This window comes from Pteropus medius, unplaced genomic scaffold (genome assembly GCF_902729225.1).
Source record: "Pteropus medius unplaced genomic scaffold, Ma_sr-lr_union100, whole genome shotgun sequence".
In the NCBI taxonomy this organism is placed as follows: Eukaryota; Metazoa; Chordata; class Mammalia; order Chiroptera; family Pteropodidae; genus Pteropus; species Pteropus medius.
The window spans coordinates 4,673,561-4,687,835 of record NW_024344240.1 but is presented as its reverse complement, the minus strand read 5'-3'; the positions used below and the strand labels follow the sequence as shown (position 1 = coordinate 4,687,835).

The window sequence follows — 14,275 nt, the reverse complement described above, 5'->3', positions numbered from 1 at the left end:
AACATGAAAGATGGGTCACATCTTGTTGCCCCAAATAGTCTGAAGGAACCCCAATATTCAATGCCATGCTCAGAGGTGAGTATTTTGAAAATCTAGTTGGACGGTAGCTAATTCTCTAGGGGAATAGGAAATGAGTAAAAAGGACAGAGTAGACTTGGAAACCCAGAGTCAGCTCAAAGAAAAGAACAGAGTTGGCCTCTGACCTCCCATAAGCAAAATAAAACAAAGCAGAGGATCATGAACACGTAAGTAAAAACAAGACTCTCCAGCAAGCCCTGGACTTCAAGGGTAGCCTTCGTGCCCTGTTGCCAGTACTCACGCCGACGTCATGTTCCAGCTCGGCCAGCATGTCAAACTGGTGTCTTTTGGTGCCTGTCATTTCTGCTGGAACACCAGACCACACCTAGGATGGGACACAGTGCAGAAGGTATTTGCAAACATTTACTATAAAAGCATTTCTAAAACATTCAGGAAGAACTCCCTTGACTAACCAACCTCCACCGAACACACTCGCCAACAAAATGGAGCTGTGTATGCTTCCGGCTCCTCTCCCACAGTGCCTGGGTCTGCCTTCCCGGCATCCTGTGCTGTTTGGACCTGTGTCTGTTTCCAGCCCTTGCATTTGCTGTTGTAATTATAATTATGTGATTTAAGTATTGTGTGAACTAAGGAAATACAAGTACAGAAGTGCTGTGTCTATTAATGTTTTGAGAAGACTCAAAAAGGGAAATCACTAAAAAAATTACGAAAATTAGGTGTAGGCAAAAAAACTTATTTACAAGAATGGGGGAAAGATTCCTGAAAAACTTTTGAAGGAATTCTACTAGTTTTAGGTTCTTGCTTTCTTTCTACACAAATAAAGTTGGGAAAATGAAGATGATGAATAATGGCGGGGTTTACGGATGGTCTTACATCAGTAGAATGGTGAATTGTGCATTTGTATGCTCTAACTTTCAATAAAATGCAATATCTTTTACTGATTCCCCACTTTAACCTGACATTTTCTAATTAACTGATCAAACACTAGTTCTAACTGTACTAGATGAGAGAGGCTGCTACTTGTACATTTCTCCATAACTCTGCTGTCTAATGAACACTAGATCATTCAAACCCCAGTTGAATATACAGTACAAAAATCATGAAAGTTTCCTATCATATCGAGAAATACACACATTAAAAAAAAACAGGCAATAATATTCCATATCCTTATGTATCACTTACATACTTTGTGAAAAATAGTGAAGCAAATGAATACATTAACAGGTAGTTGAACTTATAATATTTGTATTTATCCAAACACTTTTAGTTAGCAATTATATATAAACCTTCACTGTAGAGTCCCATGATGCAGAATATAGCCTGTTGTCATGCCAACAGATCTTACTAACGGCATCATCATGTCCCATTAATGTGTCTTGGCGTCTTCCAAATGCTATGGAATAAAAATAGCTAACAAAAAAGATAATGAGAACTATTAAAACAATATCCAGCTTAGTTTTAAGACTCTTAAACACATCTTCAAGAAACATTGTTTAACTCTACACTTACTAAGGCCTACTAGAATTACAAATTTCTTGTTCTCATGTTATCAAACCAAAATACTGAAAACTTTAATTTAAAACTAGAAATTTCCAGGTCTGGCTCATCTGTATTTTCACCTCAATTTAAAACTTAGAGAAAAATAGAGTCCAATTAGAGAAATTATTAGATTCAAATAATCATATTCAAATCCAACAGTATTATCCTCATCTATTATTTGTTCCTTTTCTAAAACGACACAACACAGTGTCCTGCCAGTGGGAGATGCTGTCCTTTCCTGCTTCATGTCCACAAAGGCAGCTGCATGCATGTGGAAACAAAGGAGCAAGCACAGATACGTACACGTTATTATCCCATGAAGAACTTATGACAGTGGCATCTCCTGGTAAAAGTAAACATGATGATAAAGCCTGAAATACAAACGATCAACATTAATAATTTACAATAATTAGTAAAATCTTAACATGGTAAACTATCTTTTATAAGATTCCCCCCGACAATTAATGCTCAAATTCTGTTTATGTTGGCCTCCATCATATTTACAAAGTTTCTTTCAACTGGCTAATTCAAGATGGCTTATTTCTTCCCAAATGCAGGAAAGAAAGTCCAAGTGTGCCAAGGGTACGAGGCTCTGGCCTGGTGGCAGTCGGGGCTCTGGAAGGCCCTGGCTCACTGTCCTGGGCTGGGGGCGCCCCGAGAACAGTGGCATAGATCATGGGGGAGGCGGGTGGGGATTATCCCCAAGAATGCAAACGCCCCCCCCGCCCCCCCCTCCCCCGCCGATTACAGATTTATGGGTAAGGAAAACTTCCAAAATTCGTTAGGGGATTCCAAATCTTTCAGATGATACGCATTAACAATAAGATGTGTTTTTTTCAGAAGAACTGGTTCTCATCGAGTCAGACATGCATACGTAATTTCAGTAGCACATGCACATTTCGTCCAACAGTTCTGACAGAGGGAGGGTTTATTAAGGAGAATTCTACTGGGTAGAGGTTCAAGTTTTTTAGGCTACAAATAAAATTACATTATTATGAGAAAGAGGCAACTTGAAAAAAATTTAAATTTAATTTAGAAGTAATCTAATTAAGGCATTCTGTAGATACCACACAGGAATAAACCCAATTGTTTTGATAGAAACAAAATGTCATTATCTGTGTGTACATAAAATGAAGTGCATAATAGTGATTTGACATTAAAATGAACTCACCATATTTGAAAATGATATACTTCTTTGTAGCATTTTGGATTCTTTAGAAAACATCTTCAAGGTGGAATCTAATTTAATAATGAGAAAGCAAGCCATAAGAATGACTTTCTGGCTCTTGCAGATGACCAAGAACGCTGCCCTTCCGCCCCAGGCAGAACACTGGGTGGTAAGCAGGGCGAGATGACCGAAGGCCTCATCCTACATTAAGATTCTGTGATCTGTGGCCCCATGACAAGGAAACCAGTGAAAACCTGGCACAGACACAGCACACGGCTGACCTTGCAGCATGACTGAACACGGACTTGTCTAGTGACTGACAGAAGCTGAAGTTAAAGAGGTGTAAAACAGCAATTTTAATATTAAAGAAAGAAAAGACTGTGGCAATATAAGTTGTTTTTTCTTTTTTTAACCAATAGCCCAATTGTGGTGTGATACCTTGTACTAAATTAGCATTTATGAAAGAGAAATGCCAACTTTCCAAAAAATAATGAAGTAGGGATTAAGATGTCCAAGCTTTTAATTTCCCTAACAGAAGTTTTAGAAGTGTACCAAAACCTCTTGAAAACCACGACTCACAAATCACAATGTGCTCCAAATATCCCATATTTGACATATGTAACATTTCCTCATTTGTAAACATACAACATGATAGATAAAAGGTCAGAATGAGATTTAAATAATTTCTTTTGCATAGTAAAATTTAGTATTTCAACCTAATTTTTACAACACCAATACACAGAAGACCTGAAACTTTATAAACATAAGTCTAAGTAAAACATTGTCCAGCATTAGCTTGAAAACAAAAACAGATGAACACAATATCGCCTGAACTTTTCTGAGTGACATAATTTACTCTGCTATTCTTCTCAACCTTGCTTTTGATTCTAAAAAAAAAAAAGACCTTTCTATAGGCAATTCCGAGTATTCATTGCGAAGTCTACTTAAGCCTATTAATTTGGCGCATCCTACAGAAAATCATAAGCCAGCCTGGTATATAAAGATGCTTTCCTTGAACTGAAGGTTCCTTGCTGTACCAGAGGTAATCGTGTCACAGACAGCTGGAAGAGCTAGTCTCACAGGTGATGGGAACGTTCCTGTCATGCCCATGTATGTAAACACACACTGCATGTCTGAGAAAGATACGTAACTTCGGGGTGACAATCAGGATACATATGTAAATCAGTAATATGAATTATTAAGACTGAGAAGAAACAAATAGGAAAAATAAAGCGACTTAAAAAAAACCATCTTTCTTTCCTTTATTTGGCAAATTCGCCAAGAAGCAATATAATGCTCAATAAGCCTCAGAGGCTTAAAGCCTTGAAGTTCCTAAAACTCGTGGTTCAGAAGGTCATACAAGTACAACAAACTGAAGGATTCAACAAACCATGTCAGACAAATCCAGCTAAGACGCGAGCTTTGCTCAAAGGAAGCGTTCCACGCCGTGTGACAACGCTGGCAGACGCAGCAGGTGGGAGCCCTCGCAAAGCACGGCTGCTTCCTTCCACCGGGGCATCATGGCCTCAGTGGCCCCAGCGTGGGCCAGGGCGCATGCTGCAAGCTGACCTCCCTTAGTCTACAGCGGAATCATTTTCTGTGCTTTGCGGAAAATTCTGTTTTATGAAATCTTAGACTGTATTTCAAGGAGAAAGGAATGACATGCTACAGATAAAAAACCAGGATTACAGAATCTGAGAGGAGCGGCTGATTCACTCTGAAGGGCTTAGTTCGACAGCATCATTTCTTAACTTAATGGATGAAAAATATAATTTCCTATGATAGAGACAAAAGAGCAAGTAGACTCAAAAACAGTCAGCTACTAATTTTGGGGTAGAACTGGTTATTTTAAAACCCAAACAGGGTAGGTTTTACCTATCGTAACATATTACCCGTTTCGTCTTCACACCTCCCAGAGCACCTGCCACCACACATGGACCATACCAGGGACAGGGCGAGCTTTAACTAATTACATAACGCACAGACTGCCAGAGAAAGCAACGGTATGTACAGCAAGAGATGCTTTATGCTTAGTCCCTTTTTAAGATCAATATAGGAAAATTTTAACGTGTCATTAAAATATAGTAACAAGTCGTATCAACCAGCCACTGCAGGGTTTTTCATAGTTTTGACAATGTATAAGTACATTAACAATGTTAGAATTAGATTTCAAGCTAAATCCTACAAGAAACAGCCTGAATGTATACTGAGTGACAAAAATGAAAAGCTTCACAGCAAATGTGCATTTCCATGTGCAAACGCACTCGCCCGTGCTGCAGCTCTGACAGCAGCTGCTGGGTCTCCGCGTGATGGGGCGGGGCGGGGGAGGGGGCATCCCAGGGCAAACGCCCTCTTGAGGCAGGAAGGGCTTCCCGCAAGCAGGCAGATGGAAAGCGAGCTCTTGCTGCCCCATCCCTTAAATTTTGGGAAACCTTCTCAGCAACAGAAAGGTATTTTTTTTTTCACAACAAACTACATAAAATTGTAAGTAATATATCACAAATTCATTGCTCAAAATGTATCCTCCATGGAGGGAGAACAACAAGCACAGCCCTGGACCGAGTTCAGGAACTCGGACACTTTCTGATTCTGGGTAAGCCACTTTTTGGGCAGGAAAACATACCTTGTGAGGTCGTAAAGACTGAGGACCCATTGCAAGAGACCGCTATGCCCGTAACCGCCCTGTTCAAAGACAAAGTTTCGTCAATCACCACCCACCTCGTGCTAGGACACCTGTCTCTTTCAAGTCTTTGATTTAATTTTACCGAGTTTCTGTATTTTTTTGATTCACAGCTCGTCTGCTGGATCGGACCATTACCAAATCATCACTAATTAATTCCGTTTGGGGATACCTGGGGCTAGGAAACAGTCCCACTCTTAGCTTCCCGAGCTGCCGCACGCAAAGCTTAACATTTCTGACAACTGGAGGACAACTAATGCTTCTTCTCTTTCAATTCCGCCGTATGTGACCATCGCCCGAATGACTGAAACTCTTTACAATCACCTCACTGGCCTCGTCACTGAACAGAATGTACCGAGCATCTGTGCAGTGAGGACACCACTGGCTGCTCCTAGCATGTCCTGTTAAAGGTTCGTTCACATGGTCACTGCCTTGAATTACAGGCCCCTTTCCACGAGTCGTTTTGAGATGCGGAGAGAGGACAGCCATTGCCGTAATGAGTAAGGAGGAACTACGCATTCTTTTCAGAAGGCCGAGCTCTGCTTTTAACCACTGATCCAAAGCAGAACGGCATGTTCCCTTCACAAAACGCCCATGGTCATGGGCAGGACGAGCCTTGTCTTATCTGTAACACGGCAGATCAGGTGACGTCAGTGCTTCTCAAGCCGTTCTGCCCAAGTACACAAATATCCTTCATGGCAGAAGACAGGGACACTCAACGCGCCCCCCCCTCCCCACAGTCTGACAGCAAGCCCAGCTTCTCGGTGGTATAGGTATTATATTTAAAATTCCTGTGGACTTTACAATGTTCTCTCTTTCTCTCTCTCTTTCCACACACACACACACACACATTTCTTATCATTTTTTAAAAAGATGTATTTTCCTCTACAATATCAGTAAATTCAACACTTAGGAAGAATATACTGTTTATCCTGTGGCTTTACATCACTGCAGACTCGGAGAGCTGTGTATCTCAGTGTGAGAGGCAGAAAGCTACCTGCTGTCTACAGACCCCATCTACAGAAACCAGCTACAGAAATGACAGCATGGTGGGCCGACACAAATCCGTTTTGTGCCAACTCTCTCTTGCCACATAGACTTCACGGAGCTGATCACTATAGACCTTTTCGGGGGATAAAAAATAATCAAGATGACATTGAAAGAGAACTTCCTTCTTGACTCAGCTTAAAATGGTTTCGCCACTTCTGCGAAGACGGACAGAGACATTCTTACTCTTTGTGAATTTTATACTGCTCATACAACTGAAGTTTGGCGATGTTATTCCAGGCCAGCGTTTTGCTTTCTTCGGTCAGGTCTTCGAAAGACTCTTCACCTGGAGAGACTACATTAAATTATTGCTAAGCGAGTTAACAAAATTAGACAACAAGCATTAGAGTCACAATATTTTCTATTAAAATCAAATAATCAAGAATACAAAATATCCCACCAAAATACACTTGATAGATAGGCTCCTTGTTAGTCAAGGAAAAATAATAAGGCACATAATCTAAATAATATGAAAAATCATTTGGAGAAAGATTAAAAAGTATCTTTGAACACTAGAGTGTTTTTATCGTTTTGTCAACGTTTGCAAAGTTTTCACTTGGCCCGTAACTTGAGAACATCAGGAAACACAAGACTGAATAACCATTTCCTTGTCAGCAATCTTTGCAAACATCGGATGGTTCCCTAAGACTGCTGCGGTTCTGTTTTAGTTTTGAGGAGGAGAAAGCAGAGATGAAAGCAATTACTGCAAGTGCTCCCAGACAGGCCTAGCTAACTGATCCCTTCCCTTCTGTTTCAAGAAGGGCTGGAACAATTACCCCTTTTAAAATAATCACGAGACAGTGGTGTGGGTCTGGTAACTAAGCTGAGCATGGGTTTAAGAAGCATCACAAGATAATCCAATGGTCTTTATGACTTAATCCTGTGGGGTTATCTCCATGCTTGAGAGCATACCCAGCTAGCTGTGTGTGCCTAAGACTGAATGTGCCTGGAACAGATAAATTTGGACATAATAAGAAATCAAGTGATTTTGTCCCTAAAGTTCCATATAGTGTCACACTCCTTCTGAGAGCCTACAGGTTTGAGGCGTCTTATATGAAACATAAAACATAGATAACTAGGTGAAGGTGCAGGTATTTTCCTCCCCCTCCAAACACTAGATGTGAGAACAGATCAAGTTCACTTTAGCACCTAGCGTGAGCCTGACACAGAACAGATATTCTGTAAATGTTTGTCAAACAATCGAAAAAGAAAATACACACGAAGAGAGCACCCTGAATTCAAGATCTGTATGTGGGGGTGCAAGAGAATTAGGGACAAAGGAAGTCATTTTTGGGCAGAGTAGGAAAGAGTGAGGTGGATAGTGACAAAGCAGCCATGGCCAGGACATAGCAATGTGAAAAAAAGAATAGTTAAGAATCAAACGCCAGCTTGGAAAAGCACAGAAAAGAGAACTGTAATCATCACAAGAAAAATACTGCCGAGTCTCAAGTCACCAGAAAATAAGAGAAATTTGATTTTCTTTAAAGGCAATATTAAAAACAAACAAAACAACAACAAATATAGGCTGTTGTTATTATTTGTTTTTAGCAGCACCACAATAAGATGGTAAAGCGATCATCGCTAAGGAGCACGACAGTTCATGTTTCATCTCCTGATCTTCCGAATCGTCAGAAACATCTTAAGCAAAACAGAGAAACAAAAGGTGACACTCATTCTCTTTGCAAAATTTACCTGGAGAATCTGCTGTGGAAGCATTACAACTGGGGGTTTGGGGCGAACTTTTAAACTTTGGGGTAATCCTTCGAGGATGTGGTATCGCAAAGAGCTGTTTTGGTGTCTGGCCAAATTCCAGGATTTGGGTCAGCATGGCTACTTTCTCATCAGGATCCTCGATGCTTTAGGAAAGAACACAAACAGTGCAGTGAACCACTAAGCTCAAGTTCCCTGAAAGCACACACTTCAGATAATACAGGCCTACAGGAGAGAGAGTACCTTCAAATGCTAATAGCAACTATGTGCCAGAATGGTCTAAAACTCATCATAGATTTTCTGATAATTTTCTGAGGCTCAGTAACTCACGTAATGGTGAAAGCTTCCACACTTTCATATTATCAAATAACTCCATTAATCATTTAGTTAAAGAGATATTTTGTAACTCAAGTAGAAACTCCTTATAGATATAAGTACCTGTTCAAGTCTACACCGCCTTCATAGGTCAGGGGATGGAATACTGAAAAGAGAGACATAAAACGCTATTGAAAGATGCACTGTTCAGTTATCATACACTCTGCTCAGAATTTTAAAACTCAATATCCACTTTAAACTTTTATTCAAAGAAATTAATTTTCACTTTGCAAAACAGACTAATAATATACAACTTCAGTAAATATCAATTTGAATTATTATCTTCATTAAGCAGAAATCTAACTGGCAGGTTAGAGGACCTATTATCTCAGTGTATTTCTCATTCGGCATTATCCTCCCCTGAGGGGAAGCATGAGTCACTCTGTCCTCTGCACTGGCCTATGAGAAGTCCCGCCTGAACTCCCAGCTCCACTTCCTTGTCATCGATACTGAGAAAACTGGAGGCAAGTAAGAACTGAAATTGACGAGGAGGTGTACCAGTGTTGGTTTCCTTCTGCTCAATTAGAAACTTTGGGGCCCTTCACAGCAACTGAGGTAGCTGTTCCATCATGTCTTGATTGAGTTTTAACTGAAATTATTGAATAGAATAGAGAGTACATGCTGAAATCGCAAGACTTTAGAAGAAAGACCTCTTGGCATCATGGCGAATTCATGTTCTTTAGGCAAAAGTACTTCCTCCTCTGTTACTCAGTGTCTAATACAGAGTCACTGGGCCAGTAGGCCTCGTTTGCTGATATAAGATTCTTCTGGCGAAGAAATAAATTTGACCGTTCTGCCCTCATTTTCTTTTGGTGCTGGTGAGGGGTTGTTTTGTTTTTATTCAATGCTAAATGAACTTTCAATGACCATGACCTACCATTATGGGCCCCAACAGCCTCACTTCCTTTTTGCTTGTAGCCAAATATTAAATCAACCCACTCGTGAAGGTGCTCCGACACATAATTACTTTCCAACGCATCTTTGCTCTTCTGTAGAAAGTCCTCGGGACCTGTTAGATGAGACTCGATCAAAACATCATAATCTCCATTTTATTTTCTCTCATTTCTTTTGTCTATCCACATGTAAAGTTTCTAAGATAGGCAAGAGGTACATATTTCTTAATGAGGTTGCCTCCATCATATAAAATATAAATTTTGCGGGGGAGAAAGTGGCAAAAATATTTTTTATAACATTTAGGTTTCTCAAGCATATATCAATGTTTTTACAACACAGACTCATTGAACATTTCTGATTTGAAATATGAGTGATATTGCCTCATTTTGATAGAGAATTATGCTGTTATTTTAAAATCCACACAATTAAATAGTTAATAATACTGAAATTCCACTACTAGGTTAAGAACTTCTATCATGCATTACTTTCAAAGTGGTACTCACTCCGTGCCCAAGGGGGAAGTTCTACATCATCCACCATCTGCCCTCCTTGTCTCTTTCCCAAATTCAGCTTCAGGCTATTGACTAGAAAGCTGACATCATCGCCATAGAATTCGGGAATCAACTAAAAGTTTCAGGGACAGAAAAATAAAAAGGACAGCAATAAACATTTTTTAAGCAGTTAGAAACCACAAACCCAGTGAATCATTAGCTTTTTAAAAATTTATACATATTATTTTAGTTTAGTTTGGTTTAGTTTTCATTTTTTTTTTAATTGAAGGAATGATTTAATATTTTTTCTTTTCTTCTCTTCCCCCATCTACCTACCCCTCCCCACTACCCTCTGGTAAATTTATATTTTAATTTAAGTATAATTGGTATATACTCTTATATTGGTTATATTAGTTTAAGGTGTACAATATAGTGATTTGACATTTTTACACATTAGCTTTTTTAAACTGCTTACCTCTTTAAAATCTGTTGCACCATCCAAACAGTTTTTCCAAGTTTCTGCAATGCTAAAAATGAAACAAATTCAACTGCTTTTAACTCCAGGGCCTGGAAACAGCCACCGTAGCGCTTTCTCTGGACAGAGGTGTTCTACACTTTACCTATAGTAACTTATTTCTCTCATTAACTCAGAATTCTTGATTTCCACCTGAATCCCCCTTGCACAAATGAGAAAAAATTTTCTAGGCTCTCACAGGACCGAGCGTGGAGTCAGAATACAGCCCCGGATGGGACATCTCCAAGCCCTTGCCATGAGCCTTCGCCCACATACTGCCTCACTGAAGGGCCAACGGAAGCAGGTGCTTAAACACTGGAAAAATAACACAACTATTTTAAAGGCTCATTTCAAAAAGGATTATAAATAAACATACACAGAGTTTAGAAAAAGATTGAAAAGACAGAGACTAAAAGATTAACAATTAATATTATCAGCGTGGTGGGGTGCCAAGTGAACTCTATTTTCTTGTTTCTAATTTCTGATTTTTTGGGGAGGGCGAGAAAATACTACTTTTACAATTAAAAAAAAGTTATTTACACACTCACAGGGAATGGTATTCAATTCATAGCAGAATTATGTAGAATAATGAAATGTTGAAAACAGTCTAAATGCCCAACAATAAATGATTAAAACAGTTAAAAAATATATTATGACATAGGTTAGGATGTAATACACTAAATTTTAAAATGACATTATTTTGAAGAACACTTAATAATATGGGAAAAAATTCAAGATTTAATATGAAGCTACAAAAGGCAGGGAAATAACTATATTTAAAGTATGTTCTCACAATTACACACACGTGCACGCACACACGCGCGCGCGCGCACACACACACACACAGAAAAAGCCTAAAAGGGATATAACAATTAGTGATTTTTTTACATATCTTTATATTTTGATTATACCTAGTTTTTTGAAACAAACATATTATATATATATTTAGAAAGTTTAAAAAATGGGTGAGGCATTTATGTCAAACCTGTTGAACATTCTGTCCGCATTATCAAATCTTCCATTTTGCAGGCACAGCATATACTCTGGTGCTAGAGGGGGAAATAATCAGAGTTACGTGAAATCACAGAATCACTGGAGAATCCCCGTGAGATAACCCTGAATTGGGGAGCGGGGGATGGTAAAGAGCCTCACCGATCCTAACAAGGTAAAACAGCACGTAACCGGGGGAGGAGTAGTGACTGCCGTACATGAACCTGGGCTCCGGCATCTCCTGGTAGCGCGTCTACAATATATGGGAAAAAAATACTACTAAATGTTGGCTATGAGAATAATAAGTGACTCGAGGAGTCATACTAAAAGAAATCATGGCATGGGCATATATTTCATAATATCTCTGTCGAATAAGAAAATGAAAGATAAAAAGAAGCAGAAAAATCTGTGCACAGACACAGCATTGCTGTGACAAGTATTTTGGTTTTCTTGGCTCAGTGGTAACAATGTTGGTGCTGGATTGCATATTCAGAATGGATTTTCTGTGTCTCTTGTGCTATTTACTAGAGAGCACCTTCATGAAAATAGGTAGTAAACTTGTAATCAGGTCAGCCTCCTACTTCCTGAATTGTAGGCAAAAAATACAAATGGTGAGCAGCTAAATTCATGGGGGAAGGCAGCGGGCAGAGAAGGGGAATGAGAAGAACCATGATCACTTTGGATATATCTCCCCTAAGTTTTAGAGAAACGAGTTTCAGTCACTCTAAAAACACAGGCCATTAAGTTCTTATTAACCCAGGATCCCTCCGTACACGTACCAGTAGTCTCTCCAGCCGTTCCTTATTTAGGGCCCCGATTGGCTTACTAAGATCTCGGAAGGTTCCTGGATTTGACAAGTCTATATAAATAAATACGTTTTTAAAAATTAATTAATCAAAATAAATAAAGAAGCAAGCTTATCTAGTATCCCCCTGAACTGATTCCTAAACACACATTTATTTCCACAAAAGTTTTTAAAAATTGAGACACATTCATTAGAATTGTAGTATTTCTGATAGTTATTTTCATAGCTGTGAAGTGAGAATTTCTGAGTTTTAAGTTAGCAACAGCCACTCAAGAGTAGTATCTCTAACTAGAAAATGCCCTGAATTTTTCTGAAAAAGACCTACTGATAAAAAACTATATTCCAAGTAAAACAACAACAAAACTAAAATTTTAAGTCATTATTCTTCTACTGAGATTTACTTTACAAATTTTAATTCCAGTGAATATAATTCTGTGATAATAGCATGATTTGAGAACTAGGGACATGAATATTATCAGAGAAATAAGTTCATATTCCTAGAAAATCTCACTCTTTCAAGTATAAGGACCCAGTAAGTGAACTGTCAAAAGGAATTTATTGTTCACAGTATGTAATTTTAAAATATTACAAAATAAATTATAACATGATCACGATTTTTGTTAAAATAATTTGAAGTACATATACCACAAAATTAAAATGCCTACCTCTCTCAACTATAATTGAAAAAAACATTTTTTAAAGGCTACCTCTCAGTAATGTTATTATTGATGATTTTTATTTCCCTTTTGAATATTTCAGTACTTTCTAAATGTTCTATAATGAATAGTTATTACTTTGGTAATCACATTTTTTATGTGAATGTAAATATAATATGATAATCTGAAATAATTTTCAAAGTGGAAAACTAAAGTATTTCAAAACGTGTTATGTATAGGTGATAATGATAATACTGGCTGAAAATCACATTCATATTTTCTAGGCATGTCATTCAAGAAGTACGTGAGTATTTTCTTTTAGGATTATAATAAAATTAAGAGACAGTGGAGAAAATATATAAAGCACATATAATTTATATAGCACTTATCCACTATCTTGAAATGAAAACTGACAATCTTTAGTAATAAAATCGAAATGGGTTCTAATCTATTCAAATACCACCTCATGACTCTATGAAACAATTTATTCTCTCCTTTAAAAACCAAGCTTCGTGGCATTTACCCACCCAGTTCTGAACTGCAGTAATCGCTGATTACCCACGGGAACACCGGGTATTGGGAGAGGTCATTGCAGCTGCGGTCGGCCAGGTTGTTGAGGTGCAGGAGGTACTGGTAGTTGGAAAGGTGCCCACGCTGCCACTGCAGCGTGTAGCTCTCGGCAGTGCGCTCTGCGACATGGTGCTCTGAGGAGGACAGGGGCTTCGAGGTCACCAATGAACTTGGCAAATGTTGGTTAAGTTTTACTTGGTATGTAAAAGCCATATGCTTTAAATGTGGACCCTTCTATGCATTTTTGAAAAACACATTTTAAGAAAAACAAAAAGAGGCTACGGTTTGTTTTTACTAAATAATTGTTCCATTAAATATGAATATCTCAAAGATCCAAGAGGGAAAATTATTAAATATGTTTAGAAAACACATCACATACATTAAATATATAGTATAGGACAAATGTAAAGGTATGGAGCAAGTATATAAATATTACAAGGTAACATATTTATAATATTATATATAATTGATAATATATAACAAAGAATTTTTCCAAAAGTGCTTGAGTTTTAATGCATTTTAGAGGCCATGCCCATTTGCAAAAGCTTATTTCCTCCATTTTTTTATGAAATCAAAATAAAACGACCTTTTCGTTTCCTAGGAGCACTACTACTAAATTGTCAATGAGTGTATTATTTATGCACATGAGGAATAAAGAAACTGTTAAAGGAGAAAAAAGGTATTTGGCAAGAAGACGCGATTTCTCAAACTGGAAGAACCAGAAAGATGACACTCAGAAATACCTCAGGAAAAATGGAATCACAGGTTACATGGTGCCAACGATAACTTTCCTTTCG

General features: G+C 38.3%; 1 protein-coding gene across 2 annotated transcripts in view; it reads right to left on the bottom strand.

Moving 5' to 3' along the window:
- Positions 1-14,275, bottom strand: part of NSMAF (neutral sphingomyelinase activation associated factor) — a 55,205-nt gene that overhangs the window by 4,106 nt on the left and 36,824 nt on the right. For both annotated transcript variants that reach the window (XM_039868881.1, XM_039868882.1), the window contains exons 13-27: positions 13,436-13,612; positions 12,227-12,306; positions 11,610-11,700; positions 11,443-11,506; positions 10,419-10,470; positions 9,956-10,076; positions 9,436-9,567; positions 8,622-8,664; positions 8,166-8,329; positions 6,660-6,768; positions 5,370-5,428; positions 2,750-2,817; positions 1,882-1,949; positions 1,326-1,449; positions 320-403 (exon numbers count right to left, since the gene is read on the bottom strand). In XM_039868881.1, the coding sequence (XP_039724815.1) occupies positions 320-403; positions 1,326-1,449; positions 1,882-1,949; positions 2,750-2,817; positions 5,370-5,428; positions 6,660-6,768; positions 8,166-8,329; positions 8,622-8,664; positions 9,436-9,567; positions 9,956-10,076; positions 10,419-10,470; positions 11,443-11,506; positions 11,610-11,700; positions 12,227-12,306; positions 13,436-13,612 (1,436 nt within the window). The remainder of the gene's footprint in view (positions 1-319; positions 404-1,325; positions 1,450-1,881; positions 1,950-2,749; positions 2,818-5,369; positions 5,429-6,659; positions 6,769-8,165; positions 8,330-8,621; positions 8,665-9,435; positions 9,568-9,955; positions 10,077-10,418; positions 10,471-11,442; positions 11,507-11,609; positions 11,701-12,226; positions 12,307-13,435; positions 13,613-14,275) is intronic.